The 27,235-nt window shown below is 41.6% G+C and overlaps 1 protein-coding gene across 10 annotated transcripts in view; it reads left to right on the top strand.

Annotated features, from left to right (window-relative positions):
* Positions 1 to 27,235, top strand: part of PRELID2 (PRELI domain containing 2) — a 247,372-nt gene that overhangs the window by 22,480 nt on the left and 197,657 nt on the right. For 8 of the 10 annotated variants that reach the window (XR_012125196.1, XR_012125199.1, XR_012125201.1 and 5 more), the window contains exon 5: positions 10,602 to 10,707. Coding sequence is in view for 5 of the 10 variants with exons in the window: in XM_073221910.1 (XP_073078011.1) it covers positions 10,602 to 10,707 (106 nt within the window). In the remaining 5 variants the exon portion in view is untranslated. Of the gene's footprint in view, positions 1 to 10,601; positions 10,708 to 11,681; positions 17,746 to 18,792; positions 18,917 to 27,235 lie in introns of those variants that run through there. The other 2 variants (XR_012125197.1, XM_037016468.2) reach the window with 2 other exon arrangements.

The raw sequence follows: 27,235 nt of genomic DNA, 5'->3' as shown, positions 1-27,235 counted from the left end.
CCAGACTTGCTTTCACTGAAATATTAAAATATTCTGGCTTTGTTAACTTTACTTAGGCATTATTTCTAAGCCCTGTCCTGACATTAAAGGGCTTGAGGGTGTAATTATCTAATAGCCTGAATAAATACTACTGTGTCCAGCCCGAACCATGCCTCCCTGCGCTCATATTGACCTTGATTTTCAGGGCACCAGTGGGTGATCAAACAATTAGCAGAATGCACTGCCAATTACAGAAAAAAAAAGAGCAACAAGGCCTCTTTTGTGCAAATATGACATCTGGGCAGGAAGCTCATTTTTGGCTCAGGAAGACTGCCCTTCCAGAGACACTCGTGTGCCTTTTGTGTTTGTGTTTGTGCAGCCAGGGTCCTCGCCGTGTGCCCATCCTGATGGACCCCTCATGCTGGCACAGCGTGTGGCTTGCCCACGATGCTCTGCGTCCACTTGCTGAGTGCATGTCAGCTGATGCCGCTTGCTGACTGAAATGGGGACAAGGGGAGGGAAGTGAGACGGGATGAAAGGGCCAGGAGGGGCACGTACAAATTTGATGGAATTTGGTAGGAAGTTCAATGTAGAGGAAATCTTGAACCAGTAATACAGAGGCCTGTCTTCCGGTCTTTGTGACTTGGTCACTTACAAATGGTTTGGTTCTGGGAAAAAAGGACGAAGTCCTGAACTCCCTCACAGAGGGACATGAAGATTTAAGAAGATAACGGGAATGCTCTATAAGGCGCTAGATAAATGAAAGCTGTTGGAAATAATGGTGCGTAGATGCCATTTTCAAAGGGGTGGCTCCTTACAGGTGCCAATGAGAAGCAGACTGAGCTGTTTTATTGAAATTGGTGGTGATGATTGAACTGGAAACGGTCATGTTCAGCCAAGAGAGCATTCTGTGCCATTTAAAAGGAGCAGCTTCTGGAACATTTTAGTGAGGCCTATGAGTTGTTTTTTACATTCTCCTTTGCCCTTTGTTTTTGAGCTGTGTATTAGTGCAGGATTCAGGGGGACGGTTAAACATGGACATTCACTGTGCTGACTCTAGTCCTGTAGGCCTGGGGTGGCTCCCGGGAGTCACTTTTTTAAAGTTCTCCAGGTGAATCTATTGAGCAGATGGCTTTGGGAGCACCCCATAACTGGTCAGATGGCTTTGGGAGCACCGCATAACTGGTCAGATGGCTTTGGGAGCACCGCATAACTGGTCAGATGGCTTTGGGAGCGCCCCATAACTGGTCAGATGACTTTGGGAGCGCCCCATAACTGGTCAGATGGCTTTGGGAGCACCGCATAACTGGTCAGATGGCTTTGGGAGCGCCCCATAACTGGTCAGAAGGATTTGAGAGCGCCCCATAACGGGTCAGTACCCTGTGGCCCCAGTGGTCAGCAAACAGATGGCTGGCACCCTTTGCAACTCCATTTTTTACAAAGTTCCTGTTGATCTTATAAAGCATGAACAATTTATAACCTGGCTCTCCAAGAAACAGTAAACACTTAGCAGCGGAAACACCTTCCTGAAAAGTTTAACAAAATTCAGATGAGGGCCCTCCTGAATTTATGCGAGAGGAATTGTCAGTGGAAGTAAGGAAGGAAGGAGGGAGACCTCGGTGAGTCTGATGAGTGTTACGGTTGTGTTGCACTCTCTGCTCTTATGGAGGAGAGATTCAAGTTAAATTTTCTTCCTTTCCTCCTTCCTTCCTTTTCTTTCCCTTTTTTTGTTAGCTTCTTAGCTGTAGTAAATACAAAGTTTGGGTATTAAAAGTTATCATATTTTATCAACCACATATTGATACCCTGCAGAACAGCTTACAGGTCTTGAGACAATAGAAAGGAACTTGGTGATAATCTACTTGGTCTAAAGATCTGCCTCCTCCATTAGGTCGAGAATTGACTCAACTTGGGGGCTTGATTGTCATCTTTCTAGTCAAGATGATACTGGTAACTAAGCAAAGAGATGGAGAATAAAATTGACAAGCTTAGTTCAGTTTCCTGGTTTGCATTGGCAGCCACATTTTGAGCCATTTTCCCTGCTGGAGGTGCACACAGCTCCCCTTCATATGTGCGTGACCTCAGGAGGGTTGTAACATGGAGACGAATTTAGCTGGTAATTCCTGACTTGTTCTGTTTGACTCTCTCCTCTGTTCTGGGATGACTTATCCGTCCCTTGTTTGAAGATAGGAGAATCTTCCAGAACTCAATAAATCTAGTTTTGATGAGTCTTACTTCAAGTATTCTTTATTATCATATTTAAAAACAGTTCCTTCCTTTTTTATTCACAAGTATTGTATATTCATTGTCAAACAGTTATAAAATATGTATAAGAAAATAGAATATATCCATGCCTTCTTCAGCTATGTGCTCTTTCTAGTCAGTGGCTGCAGAGGAAAGCAATGTTCTGACCTCCGTCCCTGTAGATTAGTTTTGCCTTTTATTGATCTGCACATGGAAGGGACTCTCTCTGTTTTATCAGTTTTCTTTCGCCCAATAATCTGGGCTTGTCGTCTTGTGTGTGTGTCACTAGTTTGTTCCTTTCTCATGCTGTGAAACATTTCATTGAAGGATCATCCTGCAGTGGCTGCCGTTTATTTACTCATTCTGCAGAATAAACATTTTTACAAACATGGAATCATACTGTACATGGTGTTCTAATTTTAACATTAACATTACATTCCTGACTTCTTTTCTAATTAGATGTACCATTTAAAATACGATTGCGTATGGCTGTTCAAATGTATTCATTAGGTGAAATTATCCTAGTGTGTTTCATTAAGTGTCATAATTATTGGGCATTTGCATTATTTCCCACTATTTGATCTGATAAGTAATGATGTTCTGAATATCCTCACAGGCTGGTCTAAGCCCCCAACTAAGATTATTTGCTTAGGATACATTGTAAGAGTAGATGCATGGGTCCCGGGGTTTGCATGTATTTGGGGCTTTTATTAGGTATTGCTAAATGGAAGCATACATTCCTAAGCATCTCAGAAACCTCCGCAGAAGCTTGGCAGTTGGCAGTGTGATACAGACCGACATCTGAAATGGGATCAGGCTCAGCTATGTGATTTGCAGGGCCCAGGGCTTTGGTAGTGGAGCCCCGTTGTATTCCATGGATCGCATGTCCTTGAAGCCAGCCCTGAAGCAGATGTGTGCACCAGTGGGCCGGATCACCTAAGTCACGCCTCCAGTTGGGCCAGATCACAACTGTTGTATGTTTTGAAACTTTGCCCACCACTCAGAATGCCAGTAAGCTTGCACTGATTGGACACTTTTCTAGGTAGTAGGACTGTGGGAGGGGACATGGGATCTGAGGTTAACTTTGTGGCTTCAAATGGTCGCCCTATCACTTAGTTCTGTGTGACCTACGCAAATTGGTCTCTTTGAACCTCACTTTTTTCATCTGTAGAAGAGGTGGTACTAACATTACCTACCTCATGAGATCGTTAGGAGAATTAATTGCACTGTGTGTAAAGGACTTAGCATAATGCTCTGCCACAACAGGCTATTAAAAAGTGTGATCTGTCATTATTGATTATAAGTTCTTAAGTACTATCTTTTAAGAGATGGAGTCACTCTGCCCTATAATGTGTACCCACACTAGGCTGCCAGCCTCCTGAGAAGCCACTCTTTGATTGCTCCTGCCCACTGTTAATAATTTAGGGTTGTTGTTAATGACCTGTTCGTGGGATGGGTTCAAAGACAGCAGCTCAGAGGGAGAGGCCACTAGGAGCAGAGACTGGAGAGGCCGGCAGCGTGCTCGTCTCCTACGGCTAGTGTGCGGAGTGTGAGTGTGTCACCCGTAATAGGGTGGAGAGCGGGCTGGGAAGGCGGGAGGGGCCCGGGTGGGGAGGGAGGGGCGCGCTGCCACATGGTGCGCGGTGACCGAGTGCCGTCTAGAAGTCAGTGAAGAATAAAGGTTTGGGAGTTTACCAGAGTTGGATTTGTACTGTGGGCATTTAAATTCTTAGACATAGTGCTTCTCTTTCTGAAAATGTGAATGATAACGGTAGTGGTAATAGTTAGGCATTATTATTTACTAGTGTTAGTGTTATTAACGAACATTCACTGAACGTGTACCCATTCACTGAGCGCTTTACACATTTTACCTTATTTGTCCTTGGAACAGCCTGTCAAATATTATCAACCCCATTTTACAGAGGAGCCTGAGCTTCGCAGAGAGCTTCAGGAACTTGCCTGCAAGTGGGTCTCCCTCTGTTAGAGAGGAGACATGAATCCAAGTAATCTGACTCCAGGAACCAGACCCTTGATCCATATCCTATGTGTGTGTGTGTGTGTGTGTGTGTGTGTGTTTGAGGCGGAAAACTGACCACTCTGTAAGTTGAGTTGGCTCTCTGGGGGAGCGTGGCTGTTTAAGCGGCTGGGGAAGAACCTGGGGTTCAGACCCGGGAAGGCTGGCAGGGCGGGGGTGGGCGGTCTGACCTGCACACCCCGCTTTCCCTTGGGACAGCCCTTCATGTGGTCACGGGAGAATAGTGACAGCATCATGACGGGCACTGAGATACCATCACAGCAACGGTGTCTGTGCCTCTTTTTTCCCCTCAAAGATGCTTTAATTAAATTCCCGTCATGAAAGCAGTTAGGCAAGATTTGCCATACCTAACCAGTCAATAATTCAGGTATAGGATCTCATTAAGAGCTTTTGCTTTCCTGGAAATTGCTGTTTTGAGGATTCAGAGCTGGTGGCTGCATGCTCTGGGGATTAATTCCTGATTCATGTTTCCTCCAACTTTTTTATTTTCCCAAGTCCAGAAGGAAACAAATTTTTAAATGACCTAGAATCGGGAGACTGAGTTTATGAACTGCTGTTCACTTTTACAAAGCCTTCCTGGGTTTGAGGTGTGCTTTCTCTGTCATGAACCTACTGTTGTTCTTTGTTGAATTGTGCCTTTTTATGGACAGAGCAACAGGTGTGACTCAGATACAGGCACTGCATGAATGAGTAGGCCTCCTGTTTTAACATAATTTTCCAGATATTATGGTGTTTTCTCTCTCTGCCCGGTGAAAGCTGCCCCCTACTGACTTTAGCAGGTGGAACTCCTGAGATGATCGGTTCAATTTCCTTGACAAAAGTATGGAGATGGACTGTAAATGTATCCCCTGCTTTTGTTTCTTCCCTACCTCTTCCCCACCCTCCGTCCTTCTCTCCATCTTTTTGTTCCTAGTGCATTTTTGATTTCCTACCATGTGCCAGTCATTTGGCATCATCTGTTATCATGTCCTATGACCCAGATACTCAGCTGATAGGTACTGTAGAGACACTCATACACATGTGTACCTGGATATATTATAAATATTTCCTTTATAGCACTGTTGATAATATCCCCTAATGGGTCCCTATTAAATGTCTGCCTTCAGTAGGCTGGATAAATGGTTTGGAGTATTTTTAAACAGTGGAACACTACGCAGCAATGAAGAGGCAGAAACAGCAGCTACATACAACAGTAAGGATGAGTCTCAACTGAGTGCGCAGGGTTTATTCTCTGTGCCTCAGTGAGAGGTCGGTGACAGGAGCAGTGTGTGCTTAGGGAGTTGCCCTTTAGTCGGTGTGGGTTATAGGGAATCCGAGCCAGAGACAAGGGCCCCACTGGGCGGTGGCTGGGGTGGTCCTGGAGAGAAATTACTGTGCTGAGCCCAGGTGGTCACAGCACCCAGGGAAAAGAATGACATGGACTGTTTAGGGATGTCAGAACTGCAGTGGCACAATGTGGTGACTGATCAGATGTTTGGGTTCATTAGAAAGGGAACCATATGACGTGTTGCTCAGATTTCTAATCTCATTAGGAAAATGGTTGTGTCATTAACTGAGATAGGGTTTTGAGGCAGTAGATAATGAACTTACATGCACCGAACTATATGACCTTGGGCAAGTTATTTAACTTTTTTTGCCACAGTTTCCTCATGTACAGAAGAAAAAAATTTTAAGAGTAATAACCTAAGAAGATAACACAGTGCCTGATACATAATATACACTGTTGGTATATAGATTTTTGAAGAGTAAGTATAACCCAGCCTGAGTATATAACATAAATATGATGCAGTCCTTCCTTTAGGCTTAATAGAGATAATAGATAGGTACAGGAACACTTGAATCATCTTTATGTCTCTTGAGTGAAACAGCAAACACTTCAAGCTTGAGGGCGGGAGAAAGCCTTAGAACAAAATGTATACGAAACTGAGGTTGCATAGTGTGGGAAAAGGAAGGTCAAGAGGTCATTCAATGAGACTTTAAATGAATGACAAATCAGAAGACTGCATGTACCTCTGCTAAAAATCAGTGGATCTTGGTGGTACAGAGTCTTTTGAAGAGTAGCTTTTCATTTATATAAAAATGATACTCAGGGCATTATTGATATTTTTGGTGACTACCAAGTAATATACATGTTTATTACAGAAAATTAGTAAAAAGAACAAAATAAATAAATAACACCTATAATTCTAATGCCCAAAGATTATGGTCATATTTCAGCTCTATCCATCTGTCCATCCATCCATATTTTTTTTCTTTTTTTAAGAAGCTGAAATTAAACCGTGTATTGTTGTATAGCCTGCTGTGTTTTGTATAGGAACTTAAATGAAGACTTACCTATCGTGTGGGATTTAGGTTAGCTGTGTGTGATAAGAAGGAAATGTCTGATGTGCTTTGTCAATGAGTTATTGAAGAAAAGTGCCACATTTTCTTCTCTGGCAGTCTTAAAATGTAATAGGGTAAACTCCCATCTCGTTGATGGCAAGGGTATGACCCTGTTTTACTGCCCTGTTACTCTCTACTATGCGGGCAAATTCTGAGAGTGCTTTTCTGAGTACTTAGTTCTCCTGAAAGTGTAGAAAAAAATATTGGTTAGAATACGATGTAAGAGAGACTTTTATTAATCCCTCACCTACACTTGCCTTGAGGACTGAAGAGTTTATTTCTCCCAAGAGTTTAAGACTGCTCAACTTTTCATTTTTAAATATTAAAATCACTGTAAAATTCTACTCTGACTAATCTGGAGTAAAGACAGGGAAGATTAGTGTCACGATGATAAAGGTTTACATGAGCAAATCATTTTCAATAGGCTTAAATCTAAGAGGTGGAAGCAGCTTTGCTTGGACTGTTTGCCTAGACTATTATGTCTGATTGACTAGGATAACTGTGTGTGTGTGTGTGTGTGTGTGTGTGTGAGAGAGAGAGAAGCATTCTGAAGGCATTCTTTTATTGTGTGCACAATCTAAATGTAGAGGCTGTTGCTATTAGAGGATTAGAGAGAAGGTCAAATTAAGAGGTAATGATAACTACCTTATCAAAATCACAGCTTTTTGGATCCATCATTTTCTCAGGCTATCTTTGTTTGTGTCAGAGAATGTGCTCAAATATACATGCACACACACACGCTCATACACATTCAGAAGATGTGGCTTTCCTCTCCTTTCCACAGAGATATAAAAAAAGTAGACTTTGTTGAAAATTTTTTACTGTAAAAATTAATATTCATTTAACCAATGCTCATGGAACTTATTGAGTGTAGGCACTGTGCTGAAAACGGAGGAAGGACCTCATCTAAAAGCATTAAGGAGTGGCAATAACCCATGTAGTCAGTGGTGCATGTGTGATTGTTACTCTGTGCCTGTTACTTGGTGGCCTCAGAGGAGAAGTTCTTGTCTTCAGGATAAAGTCTGAACTCCCCAGCCTAAGAAGACCATTTGCGACCTGGTCTTCATTTGTCCCTCTAACCTCACCTTCTAGCATCTTCCATGCCCGCCTTATGGTCCAGTCATTCCTAAGGGAAGAATTTATCTAGTCCCTTACTAAGTATTGCATATTTTCAGACAACTTGCAGCTCCTCAGATATTTTCAGTCCCTTTGTGAGTTCTTGCCTGGTCTTGTGGTTTTCCTCGGGTGGAATGCTTTGCTTCCATTTGCTGGTGTGACACCCACTTGTCTATTTGTCTGTCCCACTAGTCAGGGAGATCCTGTGGGACAAAGGCCGGCTCCTTGCCTGGGTGCCTCTAGCACCTAGTGAGGGGCTTGGCATATAGCAACCGCCCGGTCAGTGTGTGCTGAACAAATGGCTGAGCAAGGCAGGGTTAAGTGTCATCCAAATCTCTTACGGTGAGGGACTCCCTCATCTTCTGTTTATCTGGAGAAGTCTTAATTTTGCCTTCATTTTTGAAGGATAGTGTTGCCAGTATGGTATTCTTGGTTTGTAGTTTTTTCCTTCATCACTTGGGGTGCATCACCCCAATTCCTTCTGGCTTACTAGGTTTCTCTTGAGAAATCACTGGAAACCTTATGGGAGCTCCTGTGTATGTGACAAATGGCTCTTTTCTCGCTGCTTTCAAAATTCTCTCTTTGTCTGTGACTCAGCAGTTTGATTCTAAAGTGTCTTGATGTGGGTCTCTTCAGGTTTGTCCTGTGTGGTATTCATTGAGCTTCTTGAATTTGGACGGCCATTTCCTTTCTCAAATTTGAAAAGTCACCCACCATCATTTCTTCACATAGGCTTTCTGACCCTTTCCCTTTCTCTTTTACCTCCAGCACTCCCTTGGTGTGCGCATTGAGCCACTCAGTGATGTCCCATAAGCCCCCTGGGCTCTCTTTCTCACCTTTCTCCAGTCTTTTCTTCCTTTTTGCTCCTCTTGATGCAAAATTTTAAATGACTTGTTTTCAGATTTGCTGATTCTTTCTTATATATATTCAAATCTGGGGTTGAATCACTCTGGTGAATTTTTCAATTCAATTATTGTGTTCTTCAGCTCCTGAATTTTTAAAAATAGTTTCTATCTCCTTGCTGATATTTTCATTTTGCTCATGCATCCTCTTCTGGATTTTGTTTACTTGCCTGTCAGTATACTCTTTGTACCTCACTGAGCATTTTTAAGATGGTTGTTTTGAATCATTCGTCAGGTAGTTCACAGATCCCCATTTCTCTAGTGCTGGTTTCTAGAGATTTGTTTTGTACCTTTGGGCCATGTTTTCTTGTTTCTTTGAATTCTTTGTGATCTTTTGTTGAGATCAAGCATGTGAACAAACAGCCACCTCTTCCAGTCTGTAGGGACTGGCTTTGTGCAGGGGAGACCTTTACCCACCAGCCTGGCTAGGGACTCCAGGTGTCTTTCAAACCTTTTCTGGAGATGCGTCATCTCTGGGCTAGTGTGTCTAAGTCCCCGTGCAAGAGGACTGCCTCTGTTCTCAGGGGCCTGGGATCTCTTGCTCTCCCTGGTTTGTGTCTGTGGGACCACAGACTCTCTGGTGCTGTAACACACTGTCACACTGCCCTGTGTCCTCGGCAGCCCTAGGCATCCAAAGTGCACTGCTTTCCTCCTTAGCATTCTGGGTCAGGCGAGACAGGCACCCATCCATTGGGCAAGTTTGTTGAATGTTCTCCTCTCTCCTTCCCCAGGGAGAAGCCAGAAGTTGGGAGGTCCCCTAGTCACCCTGTACTGAGCTGGGTGGATGGGGGCTGTGGCGGGGAAATGAACAGACTTCCTCACCCATGTCGGTGTGGTTCTTCTCGACTCTGCCCTCATCTGGGTGCTGAAACCTCTTAACTCGTTTCTGGATTTCTCCCAAAGGCAGTGTGGTCCATGTATTGTTGTCGAGTCAGAACCTCCGTGGGGGGATGAGGGCCGAGGGCTTCCTGCTCTCAAGTATTGTCCAGTCTCTGCCTTATGAAGGGAGGTAGTTAATGTTGATGGAACTTTAAATAGGGTAGTGGGGTAGTGGTCTTTCTTTAGTAATAGTTGCTAACATTTAATGAACTGCTCTTTCTGGGTTAGGAGCTGTTCCTGTTCCTGTTATTTGTATATTTACTTTCAAAATAGTTGTAAAAGGAAGATAACTATGGTTATTCACATTTTACAAGTGAGGAAACTGAGTTAAGAGATTCTAAGTAGTATACCCAAGATCATGTAGCTGATAATTGTCTCAGAGTCAATTTAAAAAAGGCATTTTGCAGCATAAATGAATATATGTATTTATGTGTGTGTGTGTGTGTATATATATATATATATATATATTTTTTTTTTTTTTTACTTAGAATAAGTAAAGTTTATTTATTGTGGGCCAAGTAGAGGAACATTTTAAGGTAAAATATAAAACTCCTGACTATCACAGTTTTACTGTGGAACTTTTTTTTAGGTATGACTAGAAATCCTAATTCTATGGTTACTTTAATTAGAATATTGCACTATTTTTTCCCCCCAGTTTTATTAAGGTATAATTGACATATAATATTGTATAAGTTTAAGGTATACAACAGAATGCTTTGATATATATACATACTGTGAAATGATTACCACAGTAAGGTTAGTTAACACATCCATCACCTCTCATAGTTAAACGTTTTTTTATGAAATCACTTCTCATAGTTACAGTAAAAGGTGAGACCTTTTAAAATTTACTGTTCGCAACTTGGAACAAATATTCTTTAGTTTGAATAAGACTATTACTTATATAAACTGTAAGTCTCTTTTTAACAGATTCTTTCGTTGTAATGGGATTATTGAATTATTACAGGGATTATTGTGTGTTGATTACATGCTGTTGGAATCTCTGTAGTTTAAATATCCCGACATAGGGTGATATCGGTGATGTATATTTCTGTTTTCTGCAGGACAGAGTTCATCCAAAGAGGCAGGATTTCAATCACCGGGGCCGGCTTTCTCAACTACATTTTGGAAACTTTTGCCAGCACGTTCTTAAGACAGGGTGCCCAGAAGGTAATCTTGTTTCCACTTTGAACAGCACTAATTTTAAGAAACCATGGAGATTCCCACTGGGTTATTGAATAAGGCTCATGAACAGACATAATAAGAAAAAATACAGTTAATAAACAAATGTATGTGAAAATTATTACCTCCACTAATTATTACATAAATCTAAATCAAAGTAGAACCAAAGTGCTATTTATGGCCCATTAAATTAAAAATATGCCAACAAAGAGTATGTGATAATATAGAGAATACTTACAGTCTAATTAAGAGAAATAATCAGAATGAATAATTATGTTTGCATTATATACAATACGATGACAACTATTTAATAAAAAAGGTAATAGCTAATATTTAATTGAGCACTTACCATGTGCTACTCATTGTAAAAATAATTTTTATTTATCATCTCGTTAAATGCTTGTAAACCTTTGAGGTAACTATTACGGTTGTCCCAATATTGTGGGTAAGGAAGACACAGAGACCTGAAGCTCCAGGTCACCCATTCTTGTGGTTTTTCAAGCTCTGTATGCCCGGGAGCTGAGGTTTCCATGAAGGTGGTTCAGAGGCCACCTTGTCCTTCTAAGGTCTGGTATACTCTGTTTTAAGTAGAGCTATTCTGTTTTTTATCTGCCTAATATAGAGATCTATATATCCTATTTTCTTGCCCTCACAGCATTATTTTCAAAGCTCCTTTAGGGCATGGTGCATCCCGTATGCATTTTTCTATCTTACTGCAGGTGTTCTGAAGTGTTTTAAATTACCATTTTATTTTTATTAGTTTTATTTTATTTATAATACTTCAGTTTTTATCATTATTAATTGTGACGATGAGTGTAATCACTTACTCCCAGGATTTACTCAGGACTTTTGTATATGTTACCTTGTTTTGTTCTGTGGAATAGGCTTCAAGGCTGGGCTAAAGAACTGTTGCTGTGACCCAGAGCTTTTCTGGATAATGGACCTTTGTTATCATTTTGCAGATTAGGCTCAAGAAGGAACCTGGACTGTGCTTGGTAGTCTGGGAGGCGGAGGGTAATGAACCAACGCTTGGTATTGCGCTGTATTCCATACCATTTACTACCTTTGAGGTCAACGACGTGTTCCTGGCCCAGTAGAGCGCACACCCACACTGGGCGGTCTGCTTCGGCTGGCCTTGAATGGGGTAGTCGGGCTTCTGGAAGGTCTGATGTAATCTTCATTCACACAGATATGTTTGCAGGTTTTTGCGCTATATTGCAAAACATGTATTTGTAAAAACCTCCATGTTCTGTGAAATTGCTCTCTAAAAATAATGGGGCTGATGAGAAAAATAATTTCATTGCTATGTCCCTGCTGAGTTGATTTCTTGTACATTGTTTAGGTCAGGATTGGCAAACTTTTTGTGTAAAGAGCCAGATAGTAAGTATGTTAGACTATGTGAGCCAAGTGGCAAATTAGAGACACGTTTAGGTATTTTATAACAAGGGGCAAACAAATTTTCACACATTTTTATTGACAAATTAAAAATATAGTAATAATAATTAAATATATATGTTTTGTAATACAGGTCTACTGATTAGAAGAATGGAATTCTGATTTTTTTGGGGGAGGATGAGATTTAGCTGAACTGGGAGAGTGAGTGTTCTTGACCATCAAATTACTTACAAACGTTCAGTTGTAAAAATCTCTCTTCTCTGATGGACCCTCCACAGTGGGGGGCTGGATATTGTCTCTGGGCTATAGTTTGCCAACCCCTGCTTGTCAAATAAATATTGTTTGATTAATCCAAGTGGGTCTGTCCCGCTGATGGACATTTGACTTTTCCATCAATCTGAATCTGTTGATGACTTTTTACCATCCAGTGGTTGTGTATGTTCTGATTCCGTGAGATGCATGAAGTAGGTATTATAGTCCCATTTTATTGATGAGAAATGTCATGAAGAGATAACGCTGCTAATATGTGGACGGCTGCTTGTCTGCCTTCCTTTCTTTTACTGATCTATGCTGAGCACCTGCTTTGTGCTAGACATCATGTTAAGTGTGGGCTACATAGATTCACCCAAGGTCGGAGACCTTGGAAAGGGTAGAGGCTGGACTCAAATCTCCATCTGTTATCGAGTCTTACTACTTGACACTTCACTATGCAAGGTGTGTTCAGATGAGTGAAGCGGAATGTTTGCCGACTCCGCACCGTGCTGTGCTTCCGATGCACTTGTGTGTGGTCTTACTCCCGCTGCATTTACTGGCGCTCTGGTTGCAATGAAGAGAAACTACTTTAGGCCAATTATGTAGGAAGGGTACAAGGGTGGTGGGCAGGCAGGTTTCAGAATTATCTTCGCTGGTCTGAAAGCTGCCCGGAACCCAGGCGGTATTCCTTCTTCAGGTCTTGTCTGTCAGACTGGGCATCTGTTTCATTCTCTTTCTCTGCAGCCTGGCTTTCTCTGCTCTGTAGGCTTTGAAGTGTGATGTGGGCCTCCGTAGCCCACATTCCACAGAGTGCACGTTATGTGGAGTTCTTGCCAACAAAGAGATTGTCTGCTAATTTTTTTTACATTTTCAGATTCTCTGGAAGGGACTCTTACTAGCCTTCCACAGGTCAGGCATGTCCAGGAGGGTAGACATCGGGTTGTACATAAGGGCTTCCTCTCTACCACAAGTGGTTCAGGGTGTCACTTCCCAGAAGAAGGGGTGTTGGGATGGGACAGATATTCCCAAAGCTTTCTGGCAAGGTTACTGGTCTCACAGTAGATTCTTTGCTCTTGATGGCAGAAGGGGGTATTATTAATTTTAATCCTGGTTCCCCTAACCCGTAGTACTTTGGGCAGCCCTCATACATTTATCAGGAATGAGTAGAAGGGAGACAGAGTGCACAGCCGGTTGATTTCTGATGAATATTATCTGGAAATCAAGTAACTTAGAATTTTTAAAACTAGGAACCCAAGGGATTCCTCCATATTCTTACCTAGTATGCACAGCAGAATATATTTTTCCTGCTAGCTTTTCCTTTTTTGACATGACTTTTTCTTTTTAAGAGGTTTAGTTTAATTAGTTAGCTTTTCAGTTTTAGGATCCACTCATGCTTAAGTGTCTTTTATTACATTTTATCCTAGTGGTGATGTTTTCCGGAATCAGCCTGACTTTCTGACAGACCTCCACAGCCCAGTTGGCATAGATGGCTTCTGTGGAAGACATTGTGAGACTGTTTTAGGGGGCAGTTTTCACTTTAGGACTTTACCCCTGAAGTTAAAGATGGATCTTATATCTATTTTTTTTTCCCCAGAAAAAGTCTCCCCCCACCTTCACCATTCCCAGGTGACTTGCAATTCTGGGGCCTTTCTGACCCAAATGCTGGCTTTTCCTACATTACTGAGATCCTGCTTTCCTCTTGGAACGGAAGTTGAGACACAGTTCTGACCTTAAGACTTGCTAAAGCTCATTATCTTTGTGGTCCTGCACAAGTCACTTCGCTTCTTGGATCCTAACTTAAGTTTGTCCACAGAATGAGAATTTCATGCATTCCCGCAGATCGGGATGAAAGCTTTGCTGAAAGCTTTCAGTGAATTAAGAACACAGGTCAAACATAGGTAAGGTGTTCTAAAAAATTCCTATTCACATGCTTCTTGTTTATACTTTCTTTCTATGGATACATTTTTTTTTTCAAATTCATGTGAATGCACACTAGATTTTAAACTCTGACGTTCAGTTCAGCTACGTGCCAGGTATCAACTGTGTGCCAGGCGTTTGGTGGGATACTGGAGACACAAGGAGGAATAACATGGAATTCACAAGAGTAGAGACTGCCTTCTACGGCTTTACTTGCCAAATGTTTAGCTCAGAGGGCAAAGCATGACAGACAATGACTAAACAGCTGCTGAAGCTGAAAATTTTTGGGGCCCCACTTGGTGTTCAGGGCTCAGCACTGTGATCGGTGCTGAGGATATTAAAATAACTACAGGTATGCAAGAGCTTCCTGGATGCCAAGCCCTGTGCCTGGCATGCACTACCTCAGCTACTTTTCTAAACAGCCCTGTGAGATGGGAACTGTTATTCTTATTTTACCCACAAATAAACTGAGGTCCCAAGTGGCAAAGTAAAATTTTCAAGGTCACAGAACTAGTGAGTTGTGAACCTTGGATTTGAACCCAAGCCTCTATGACTCCAGAGTGAGCTGATGATGATTCACAGTCCCCCCTCCATGGGCTCTGCACTCACACTGCTTGTGTGGGGCGAGATGTGTGTGCTTGATAGAGCCAGGGCCAGGCCACGTGGAAAGTCCAGTGAGAATGCAGGAGTGCAGGAGCAGGGAACCTGCTGCAATGGGAGAACATGGCCTCGGTCAGAGGAACGGGGGCCGTAATGTTGGCTGTGACTTGAAATGGGCTTGAGCGGCTTGAGAGTGTTCTCCCCTCTGTGCAGAGCTGCCAGCCGCTGTTCTTGTCTAGATTCCTTCTGGCCTTACTTGCAGAGCGCCATGCAACTTGAGGGTGTGTTTACCCTGGCATTTCTACCACCTTTACTGTAACAACATAATGTTTTTATGTTATACACAAAAAGAAAGTTTTTAATAGATTATGGGTTTGTTGTTATGCTATTTGCTTTGAAAATAACATTAAAAAAAAATTCCAGTGGCATTTTTTATAGAAATAGAGCAAATAATCCTAAAATGTGTATGGAACCACAAAAGACCCTGAATAGCCAAAGCAATCTTGAGAAAAAACAAAGCTGGAGGCATCACATGTCCAATCAAACTATATTATAAAGCTATAGTAATTAAAACAGTATGCTATTGGCCTAAAAACAGACTCACGGATCAGTGAAACAGGATAGAGAGCCCAGAAGACACTACACATACATGGGCAACTAATTTATGACCAAAGAGCTAAAAATACCCAATGGAGAAATGACAGTCTCTTCAGTAAGTCGCACTGGGAAAACTAGCTCACTATCCTGTACCACACACAAAAAGAAAGCAGCAAAGACACCCAGACTGATTAAAAATGGTCAGTGGATCTGAACAGATACTTTTCTAAAGAAGGCATACAGGTGGCCCGGAGGCAGAAGGAAAGGGGCTCCACATCACTAATCAGGGAAATGCAAACCAAACCAACAACGAGACACTGCTTCGTACCTGGTAGAGTGGCCTGCAGGGAAAGACAAGAAATAACAAGTTTCAGCAAGGAGGTGGAGAAAAGGGAGCCCTCATGCATTGTTGGTAGGAGCATAAACTGATGCAGTACAGAGGTTCCTCAAAAAATTCAAAACAGAACTACCTTATGATTCACCAGTTCCACTTTGGGGTATTTATCCAAAGAAAATGAAAACATTAACTTGTAAAGATATATGTATCCCCATGTTCACTGCAGCACTATTTACAATAGCCGAGATATGAAAACTAGGTCACCTAAGTGTCCACTGAAGGATGAATGGATAAAGAAAATGTGGTATAACACACACACACACACACACACACACACACACACACACACACACACACACACAGTGGAATATAATTCAGCCTTAAAAAAGAAGGAAATCTTGCCATTTGTGACAACACTGAGGGCATTATGCTAAGTGAAATAAGTCAGATAGAAAGACAAATGCTGTATGGTTTCACTTATATGTGGAGTCTAACCTCCACTTACCTCCAAAAAACCCAGATAGATAAAGGGAATGGACTGGTGGTTGTCAGAGGCAGAGGGTCGGGGTGGGGAAAACGAGGGAAGGCAGTCAAAAGGCGTAAACTTCCAGTCATAAGTAAGTCATGGGGTGTAGTGTTCAGCATGGTGCCTATAGTTAATCACACTGTATTGCGTATCTGAAAGCTGCTGAGAGTAAATCTTGAAAGATATCACAAAAAAATTTTCTGTAACTATGTATGGTGGTGGATATTAACTAGACTTATCATGGTGATTATTTTGCAACATATACATGCAGATGTCAACTCATTATGCTGTACACCTGAGACTAATATAAGGTTGTATGTCAGTTACACCTCAATTAAAAAAAAATTGCTGGTGAGGATGTGGTTGGTGACATACACAGGATGAGACAGGAAAGTCATCCGTCAGGTGGAAAGTAAGGAGCCCTGGGTTTGCAGAGTGGAGAAGCCCTTCACTTCCCGAGCTGCTGGTTGGGTCCAGATTTGGACTTTGCACACAAGACTCTCCGACTCAGAATTTTGGGGGTGCAGTTGAGTCCGTGCTCCACAGATGTCATGATCTGCAGGTTTGGACGACAGAGCCTCAGAGAGGAGGAAGCATGGGTTCCCCGGATGTTATCTGACTTGCCAAAATCATTGATCAAGAAGCAGAAGTAAAACTATAGCAAAGGTCTCCTGATTCCTTTCCCCCCAAAAGAAGAGTATTAAAAAGTATATGAAATAATAAGATACAAATTATGTAAAATGTCCTATTTTAACCATTTCTAAAGTATACAGTTCAGTGTCATTAAGTACATTCCTTGCTGTGCGGCCATCACCACCATCTGTCTCCAGAACTTTCTCCTCTTCCTGAACAGAAACTCTGTGGCCCTTAGGTATTAGCTCCCCATCCCTCTTTCCTCCAAGCCCTTAGCGACCATCATGCTGTTTTTCGTCTCCATGGGTGTGACTACTCTGGGTAGTTCCTGTAAGTGCAATCATGCAATACTTGTGCTTTCATGTCTGGCGTATTTCACTCAGCATGATGCTCCCAAGGTTCATCCATGTTATAACATGTGCTAGAATTTCTTCCTTTTTAAGGCTGAATAATATTCCATTGTATGTATGCACCGCGTTCTGTTGAGCTATTCGTCCAATAATGGACACTTGGGTTGCTTGTACCTTTTGGCTCCTGTGAGTAGTGCTGCCACGGACATGGGTGTAAACGTGTGTTTAAGTCTCTGCTTTCAGTTCTTTTGCTGGATTATATGGTAATTCTGTGTTTAGATTTTTTAGGAAGTGCTTAGAAGTTTGTTTTTGAGATAGCTTTGTCCAAGACACAATGGGCTGTACCATTACTGTGTGTTTTTCTCAAGTTTGTGTATAGAAGTGTGAGAGTGGTGTGTCCTACATTCTTCAGCCAGTGACACCAGCAAACGGACTATTTGGTGGCACTCGGTCTGGGAGCTCTCACTGTCACCTGACGCTGCCATAGTCTCCCTCTGTCTGCCTGGATCTCATATGCTGGGGGACGGGCTGACCCCGACGGGCAGCAGAAGATGGGTTGGAAGTGTTGAACAGTGCCATGAACAAGTCGTGTGCTGGATGCCAAATATGTATTTTAACGGGCCTCCAGGTAAGCAGGCACATTCAAAAAAGAGAGCAAGGAAACAGAGAGAGAGAGAGATCTGCGAGAGTCTGACACCTGGAAGGCTCATACACATTTCTGCGACCCGGGGGGAATGGCAAACAGCTGAGGACTGCAGGTCACTCAGGTCTGACCTAGGGATCCTCAGAAGTGGGCAGAGATCAGGATATTCCCTGGGGCAAGTGTGGCTCTGCGTGGGCTCCCTGTTTCTGACAGGCACCCCTGAGGCCAGTGTGGCTCCACCCCAAGGAGCCCTTTTAGACACTGGTTTTCCTAATTGTCCCCAGCCCGTGAAATTACAATATCACAGATATATGATTATCTGTCTATATACTACATTATGTCTCTGTTTATACACAGAAAGTATAATATTTTTCATTCCAAAGAGCAAGTTGTCACCTCATTGTGATCTTGTTCCCACTGAAAAGCGTGCTGTGTGCCGCACTGGGTGTAACTGTCTTTTGGGTTTTGCCTCCATCTCTTCAAGTCAAAACAAATTAATCACCAGTTCTTCTCCCGTCCCCACCTCTCAAAAGAAAACAATGAGAAATGAAAAACCAAAAAACCAAAACTTCAAACCAGATCAAAAGCACTTGTAGTGAATTCCCATGTGGTTCTTGCAAATCCCACATTTTTTTTCCTGGGTGAGGCCAGGAGATGATATGGGTGGCGACAATCTTGTCGTCAACTGAGTTGTCTGAGTACTTGGACATGACTGCACGTGCTGTGGAAATGCGAAGTTCTTATTATGCACTCACATAGAAGTTTTTTTTTTAAGTTTGTGAAATACATTTTCAATGTGTGATAAAATAATTTGTTATTTCAGCCGCTCTCCTGGCAAGGCCCCATTACTAGTTCCATCATTACTCTTACCGTGTTGATGGGGAGGCTGAAGCAGAGAGAGATGGAATTCAACAGCATGTGAAATGTTTGTCAGAGAAACAATGTGGGTGAGTCAAACAACTTGAACATCGCTCTGAAGGTCTGGCCCAGACATGCTGCAGCTAAAGAGGCCTGCGCGCACTGCTTCCGGAGGGGCGTGCTTTTTTGAGCTTTACAAAAATCAATTTTAATCACAGAAGATAATTCTCTTAAAAGATACCATTCTTGTATATATACTAGCATAGATAAGTATGTTACATAGATATATACACATTATGCATCATGTATGTACATATATATACACACGCCATATGTTTACAAATATACTATGTTTATATACACACTGAATATATATATATATGTATATGCATATATATGTATACACTGATAAAGTATATATGTAGTCCAAATGGGCATTTGAAAAACCTGGCTACTGTTTGGTTGCATCATTTTTGCAAACTAACTATCTTAGTTAGATATTGCTGCGTAACAATTTTCCCCATCGTTTTACAGTGTGCAACACACATTTTCTGTCTCTCAGTTTCTGTGGTCTGGAGTCTGGGCATAGCTTGGGTCTGCGTCTTCAGAGTCACACAAGGGTGTGATCATCAAGTTGTCTGGGGCTGTGATCCCATCTGAAGGCTCATTGGGGAAGATTCGGTTCCAGGGACACTCCTGTGGCTGCTGGAAGGATTCTGCCAGCCTCCCTTGGTTCCTTGTCACCTGGACTTCTCTGGAGAGCTTCTCACAGCATGGCAGCAAGCAAGAGAGAGGGCTATCGAGACAAAAGCCATCATTTTTTTGTTACGTAATCACAGAAATAACATCCCTTCAATTTCCTGTATTGCATTCATCTGGAGCAAGCCACTAGATGTAGCCTGAACTCAAGGGAAAGAGATTACCCAAGGGCATGAATACCAAGAGGCAGGGATCACTGGAAGCAATGTCAGAACTGCCTGCCATACCAATCTGAGCTGATTGGCGCACCAAGTTGTATGCATAACTGTTAAATTCTTTTGGTACATAATGGGAATTGATAAATAGAGGCTTGTGAGAGTCAGCTGCACCCTCACGACCTCACTTAAAGCTTATAAAAACATCATGCCGCACATGCAGACACTTTGTTAATCATTTATTTTTAAGTAGGCACAAGATGGCTTACCTGTAAACTTGTGCATTAAGCCTCTATCCTTCTGGGTGCTCTGAATCGCATAAACAGTTCACTGAAGGCAGAGCTGACAATATTCCAAAGGCAAGATTTAGCATCAGGCAGACAGAATCTCCTGATCCGGGAGCTGGCAGGTGAAGGGCTTGCTAGATGGAGACTAACATCCTTATTGTGTGGGGACAGGTGTTTCTCTAGAATATCCCATTGTTTTGCTTTTCTTTATTTTATTTCTGCTCTGCTCTTCATTATGTCCCTCCTTCTAGTAACTTTGGGTTTCATTTGTTTTTCTTTTTCTAGTTTCTTTAATTGTGAGTTTAGACTGTGTGTTTTGGGTTCTTCTTGTTTCTTGAGGGAAGCCTTATTGCTATATACTTTCCTCTTAGAACTGCCTTAGCTGCATCCCACAGGTTGTGGGCTGTTGGCTTGTTGTCATTTGTCTCCATGTATGAATTGATCATTTAGAAGCATCTTGTTTGGCCTCCATGTCTTTGTAGGCTTTTTTGTTTTCTTTGCATAATTTATTTCTAGTCTCATACTTTTGTGGTCTGAGAAGCTACTTGATACAATTTCAATCTGTTTGAATTTATTGAGGCTCTTTTTGTGGGCTAGTATATGATCTATTCTGGAAAGTGTTCCATGTGCACTTGAGAAGAATATGTATCCTGCTGCTTTTGGGTGGAATGTTCTGTAGATATCTGTTAAATCCATCTGTTCTAATGCGCTGTTCAGTGCCTTTGTTTCCTTACTTATTTTCTGTCTGGTTGATCTGTCTATTGAAGTGAGTGGTGTGTTAAAGTCTCCTAAAATGAATGCATTGCATTCTGTTTCCCCCTTTAATTCTGTTACTATTTGTTTTACATATTTAAGTGGTGCTATGTTGGGTGCATAGATATTTATAATGGTTATATCCTCTTGTTGGATTGAGCCCTTTATCACTATGTAATGTCCTTTTTCTCTTGTTACTTTCTTTGTTTTGAAGTCTATTTTGTCTGATAGAAGTACTTCAACTCCTGCTTTTTTCTCCCTATTATTTGCATGAAATATCCTTTTCCATCCCTTCACTTTTAGTCTATGTATGAAATGAGTCTCTGTGGGCAGCATATAGATGGGTCTTGTTTTCTTTATCCATTCTGTAACTCTGTGACTTTTGAGTGGTGCATTCAGTTCATTTACATTTAAGGGAATCATTGATAGGTATGTACTCATTGCCATTTTATTGTTTTCTGGTTGCTTTTATAGCTCCTTTGTGTTATTTCTTCCTCTTTTATACTCTTCCCTTGTTATCTGATGGTTTGCCTTTGTGTTGTGATTGGATTTATTTTTTATATTTTTTTGTGTATCTATTACAGGCTTTAGGTTTCTGGTTAACAAACGTTCAAGGATAGCTTCCTTAGTATATAATAGTCCATATTAAGTTGCTGATTGCTCTATTTCAAACACAATCTAAAAGTACTTTTTTTCTTCTTCTTCCTCCTCCACACTTTAGGTATTAGATATCATAATCTGCCCTTTTTGTGTATCTGTTGACTGATTTTGTGTATAGCTGCCTGTGGGTTTATTTTCACTGGTGAAAGTTTTTAGCCGCGGGCACACCTCCACCTGACATGTCCTGTGATGCTAGTTTAGTTGTTATAAATTCTCTGGGCCTTGATTTATCTGGAAATCGTTTAATCCCTGCTTCAAATTTAAGTGATAATCTTGCCGGGTAGAGTATTCTTGATTGAATATTGTTTCAGTACAGTAAATATTTCATGCCATTCCCTCTGGCCTGTAAAGTTTCTGCTGAGAAATCTTCATGGGGTTTTTTCAAGGATTAAGTGAGGGTGTATATATGAAACAATTAGCATATAGACAAAGCTTCAACAATTAGCATCAATAGAAGTTCCGTGATAAGTAAATTATCTTTTAAACACTTAACCAAACAGAAATTTTAGATAGCAGCAGTAGAGGTCATGTTTGTGCTGTTTCTTTTAAAAAGCATTTTAAAATCATTTTTTAAAATCCATAATTTTAATACTCAGTCTATCTACATTTAACATGTTGATATAGCTTCTTCCGCGTGTCTTTGTATGTTTGTATATATGGTTTTTTTGAGAAACAAAATTGGGGTGATTCTGTTTATTTAGCCTGGCTTTTCATTTGCTGACATACTTGGGACATCTTTCTGTGTCCTCACATATCCTTGAGAACATGATTCTCAGTGCCTTTCTGATATCCCACTCACATATTAGCTCTTCCTGCTGGTCTCCATTTTGCAGTATAATAATAATATTGGGGAAAAATATGTGATATAAGTACTTGTGTATATTTCCTTTTCCTGCTACTTCTTCGGTTGAAGAGTGTGCACATCTTTTGGACCTTTGATGCATACAGCCAAATTTCCTTCGAAAAGAATTGTGCCAACTTGTAGCTTCCACCACGAGCTGGCTCCGAGTGTGCTCAGGTTTCTTGCTGTATGACTTGAGGGAATGACTTAACCTCTTAGAACTTCCATTTGTCATTAGGAAAGCAGGGTTACCTATTCGACCCTCAAAGGATTATTGTGAAGAAGAAATGAAATTATTAGCTCTGATCTTCTCGTTCCTATTCGATAGACATTGAAAGTTAACGCTTGTGTCATTAGTTGGTTGACCTCAGTCCTCTGCCAGGCTCTTTAAACCGTGTGGCTTTGGACTTTGGACGAGCTGTCCTGAGCTGCTCCGTTCCTTATTTGTGGATTGAATGTCTACTGCACACACATGCATGGTCGTCCCAACCCTGAAAAAGAGTGGACATTTCAAAATCCAATAATTCCAAGATAGAGGAAAAGAACCAATAAAAGTGTCATGCAAAAGAATACGTAAAAGTCACAGGTATGAACACCTGTGGGATACTCTGCTGAGTACATTGGAGACTTATAGCTCCTGTTGGTTATGTGAATTCTTTCAGGACTCTTTCCGTTACTTGAATCACTTGAGAGAATTGATGAACTATGTTCTGTCTCTCCAGTTCCAGGGGGTTTATTTCCCAACTCTTAATTTACCTCTATTGGTAATGCTTTTTAATGCCACTCTTGACTGCTCAAATAGATTGATTTACTCCTGTATTTATTCATTGGATGCTGTGAAAATATTACCAGGAATGCTGATTTTTAACAAAGCATTTCTAGACAAGTGGTAGGAGTGTCCCCTTCTCACCATACTCCTCCCATTGGCTCAGCTCGCCCTGCTGTTATCTCTAGAGTTTTAGTCCTGAGAAATGTAGCCTTTGCAGTGAAAACACTGTGGTTAAAAATGAGTATTCTGTGAGTGGTACAGTTTTGGTTCTTTCCACTGAGTTTAAATCAGTGCCTTTATCTTGGCTACGAGACTTAGGAATCCAAAATCCCTAGGTGGCTCATTTGAATTCATCAGGTTGTGATAGACTGCTTAGTGGTAAAGCTTTTGGGAATCCCTTAAATCATCCAGCTGAAATTCTGGGGTGTCGCCTTCTATGAAACAGAATGAAACCTTGGGAGGTTAAGCTTTTACCTGCAATGACAGAAAGTGGTTTCCTGAGCTCGAGATTTGTCGGTGTCATTATTTGCATAGAGACCAGAAGTCTTGTCTCTGCACAGGGCAGTGTGGGGTCCACGGGCCAGGAATGAGGATGTCTGGGCTCTGGCCCTGCCTTGGCTGAACTCTAATTAGTGGCCACTTGACTTGGACTAGTTGCTCTGAACTTCACTATCATTTTGTGTAAAATCAGGGATTAGACTAGAAGGTAATTTTAAATCCTGACATTGTATGATTTTTTTAAATGTTGCCTCATTTCCCCCCAATGTATAAATACCTAGATTTTCAAATTTGTTTGACAAATAGTCTTTAAGCCTGCATAAAAATTCAGGAGTTAATTCATGTAACAAGTAGATGGTCAAGGTTGCATATGGTGGGGATGTTACAATTTCATTTTATAATCCTATTCATGTGAGCTGAATAAACTGCATATTACAAAGATTTGCAGGCATTGTATGTGTTTTGGGGTATTGGTGCCCAATAATACATATATTGGCTTCTTTTTTATCCATGCCTTCTGTAAACACAGAATGTTCTGGTCAGTGAAGAAAGCCAGATACAATAATAATAGTAGCTATCATTTATTGTTTATCATGAACCAACCACGGCACTATTTTATGAGCACTGAACTCTCTCAATAACTTTCTGAAAGAAGGACTGTTGGTATTCCCTCTTTTCCATTTTACAGATGAGGAAACGGAGGCACACAGAGGTTAAGTTCCCTGCACAGGGTCATCAGCCATTAAGTGGCAGGGTCGGAGTTCCAGGGGTTCTGGCCTCAGAGTTCACCCTCCTAATTGCTGTGCTTTTTAGCTCCCTGACTTTGAGGGAAGAATCCTTTGCCCTGAAGAGCTTGGGCGAGGAGACAAGACAAGTGCATGACTCACCTCCATCAGCACTGGGTGTCACATGACCTCGAGGTGGACACCTAGAACACAGAGGAGACGTCCGTGTCTCAGTCATAGTCCTGGGGTACCTGCTTTCCTGGTGCCCCTTTATTCTCACACCCAACTGGGAATCTTTGCACATTTGGAAGCCGTGTTCTCTCCATTGTTCTGATAGAATTTCCAACCAATATGTAAGTTTTCTAAGCCTGTTCTTGCACTCTTTTGTGCTCAATTCAAACACAAATACAATGAGAACATAGAAATCCTCACATACCCTGTGTAAACCTAAGGCAGGTACAGAATTGCCACTGAAACAGCTCTGGCCAGGCTGCATTGAAATACCAGGAGAAAGGGGCTGTGTCTGCAGATTGTGTGGATTAAGTGCATTTGAGGCACAAATCTTTTTTGGATCAAAATTTTTATAGGATTGGGCTTGGATTTCAGCTAGGCTCTTTGAGCTAAAATTAAGCTCTTAGTTTGACCAACGAGGTCAAGAAAATGTCATTCAGGCAAATAAGGTCCAGGGTTAATATGGAATTCTGGGTAGAGCAACTTGAATTGCAAAGGTAATTTAGTTTCTAAAAGGTATATCCGGTAGTCAGACCTCCTTGTGGGCTGCGGCCCTGCGGCGTGCCAACCGCATGCTCCCCGCGCTCTCCGAGGGGGCCAGCTGCTCTCCTGGGTCATTCTCCCCACCTCTGCTGGTGGCGATTTCTTCTTTCTGTCTCCCCATTCTGCAGTAGAATCTGTTTCTTGATTTTGTTTCACGATCCTTTTGGTTGTACCCACCCTTTGCTGGACTTGGGGCGCCAGGCAGCGCCCCGGGCAGGTGACGGGAGGAGGCTGGAGTGTCTGCGTGTTAAGGAGAAAGGACGTCTTGGGTCATGAACCCACGCTCGTTGGAGTGGTATTTCTTTGCAATCCCATTTGCTGCCTGGAATATGACTCCTTATTTCCTTTCTGTCTTTCTTCCTTAGATTCTAGCTAACCTGTTTTTCTATTTTTCTCTCAATTTCCTTAGTAAAGGAAGATGGTAGCTTTTTGAGAGTTAATTAACTCCTTTCATACTGACACCCAGTTTAAGAAGAATTTAAGACCTATATATAGAATTTAAAATTTTCTCCATCAGTGGCCTATGGTGAGGATGTAGCTTTTGTTATTTTTCAAGACGTTAACGTTTGCTAAAGCTCGCTGGTTTTTATATTCTCTGTGCCTCTTGATGTGTTTGAATATTTCATAATTTCAAAAATCGCTGCACTCCTCCCAAAGAGACCCTTTGATTCTTTAAACAAAACATTTTTAAATAAAAAAAATGTTTTTGAATAGGTACTGCTTGCCCGTAAGTGTATAGTTTCCACAGAGCCGTTTGTATTCTTTGGGTCTCACTCTCCTTGAAGCTAGCAGATTTCCCAGCCTGGCCTGCTGCTGTGTGACCTTGGGCTGACCATTGAATTCTCTGAGTCTCTGTTCCTCATCTGTAAAATGAGGATAGTGGAGCCCCCCTCGTAGAGTGCTCAGGAGGGGAAAAGGAGTGAGGCGCATGGAACAGCTTGGGGCAGGACCTGACCACTCACTCGGTCACAGAGCATAGTTATTATTTAAAAAGAAAAATGCAAGGAAGTTATGAGCAAAAATATGTTTTTCCCATTATGACATCATAGATAAATGTTTAGTGGCTACGAGGAGCCTGTTTCTGGATCAACACAACCTGACTTTAAGTCTCCGTGTCCTCTCGCATGGGTAGGTGTGAGATGTGAGGGGCACCTGCCCTCTGAGTGTGAGAATTGAGAATGTAAAGCAGTGCTTGAAATTCCTCGGCACGTATGGAGTCCATTCAGTACTCCATAAATGAAAACTGTTATCTTTCCACTAGAACTCAAATTGGCATATTTCCTTTTTGTCTTTTATATGCACATTTTAAACAGTCATAATTGTGGTATAAGTACAATTTCATATCTTGCTTTTTTCAGGTAATATTATTTCACAAATGCCTTTCACAGTAACTATTTAAACTTCAAAGCCAACATTTTAGTGACTAGTTTTATTAATTCCACTGTTTCTTAGTATTGTGTTTGAAGTGATTTCCAAGTTTTACCATTATAAATGGGATCATGTGAAGCATCTTTATACATAGAGCCCTTTGTATTTCGTATCATTACCTGAGAAAAGATTCCCTGAAGTACTCTTACTGGTGTGTGACTGTTTTCATAATTCTTTGAGTATATTGCTTGTCTCCTGCCCTGAACAGTAGGCTTCTCTGTGGAGCTCACCACTTTACCCTCAATGCCTAGGGTATAGTCAGTGCCTAATGATATTTATTGAATTAGTGAACAAATGCACATATTATTGTATTATTTTCCAAAAGTAGTAAGACCTCTCTATGTTTCCATTCTATTATCTTTTAAAAATAGTCTTAGAAGCAGAAAATTTTTTGTCCATTGGGGTAAGAAGAAAGGAATGATAATAGGTAATATTTATTGAGCACTTTCTATGCCCCAGGTATCATCCTCAGTACATTACATGCATTACCTCCTGCAGTTCACCCAGCAGCTCTCTGTGGTAAGTACTGTTGCCACCATTTCATAGATGAGGAGGCACAGAGAGGTGAGCTGACCTGCCCAAGGTCACATGAGTGGTGAGTGGGAGAACCCGATTCACCCTGGGCAGTCGGAACCTTAGCGTGAGCACTTCGTGACTAGGCTGCATAGCTCCCCTAATTTTACTTTTCCAGCAGCCCACCCTCTTTACACTTCAGCCCTCTAACAACTATTTCCCAGGGGACCCAGATGCCAAACAAGG

The sequence above is a fragment of the Manis javanica genome, chromosome 14 (genome assembly GCF_040802235.1).
Source record: "Manis javanica isolate MJ-LG chromosome 14, MJ_LKY, whole genome shotgun sequence".
Lineage (NCBI taxonomy): Eukaryota > Metazoa > Chordata > Mammalia > Pholidota > Manidae > Manis > Manis javanica.
This window is presented reverse-complemented; position numbering and strand designations above follow the sequence as displayed.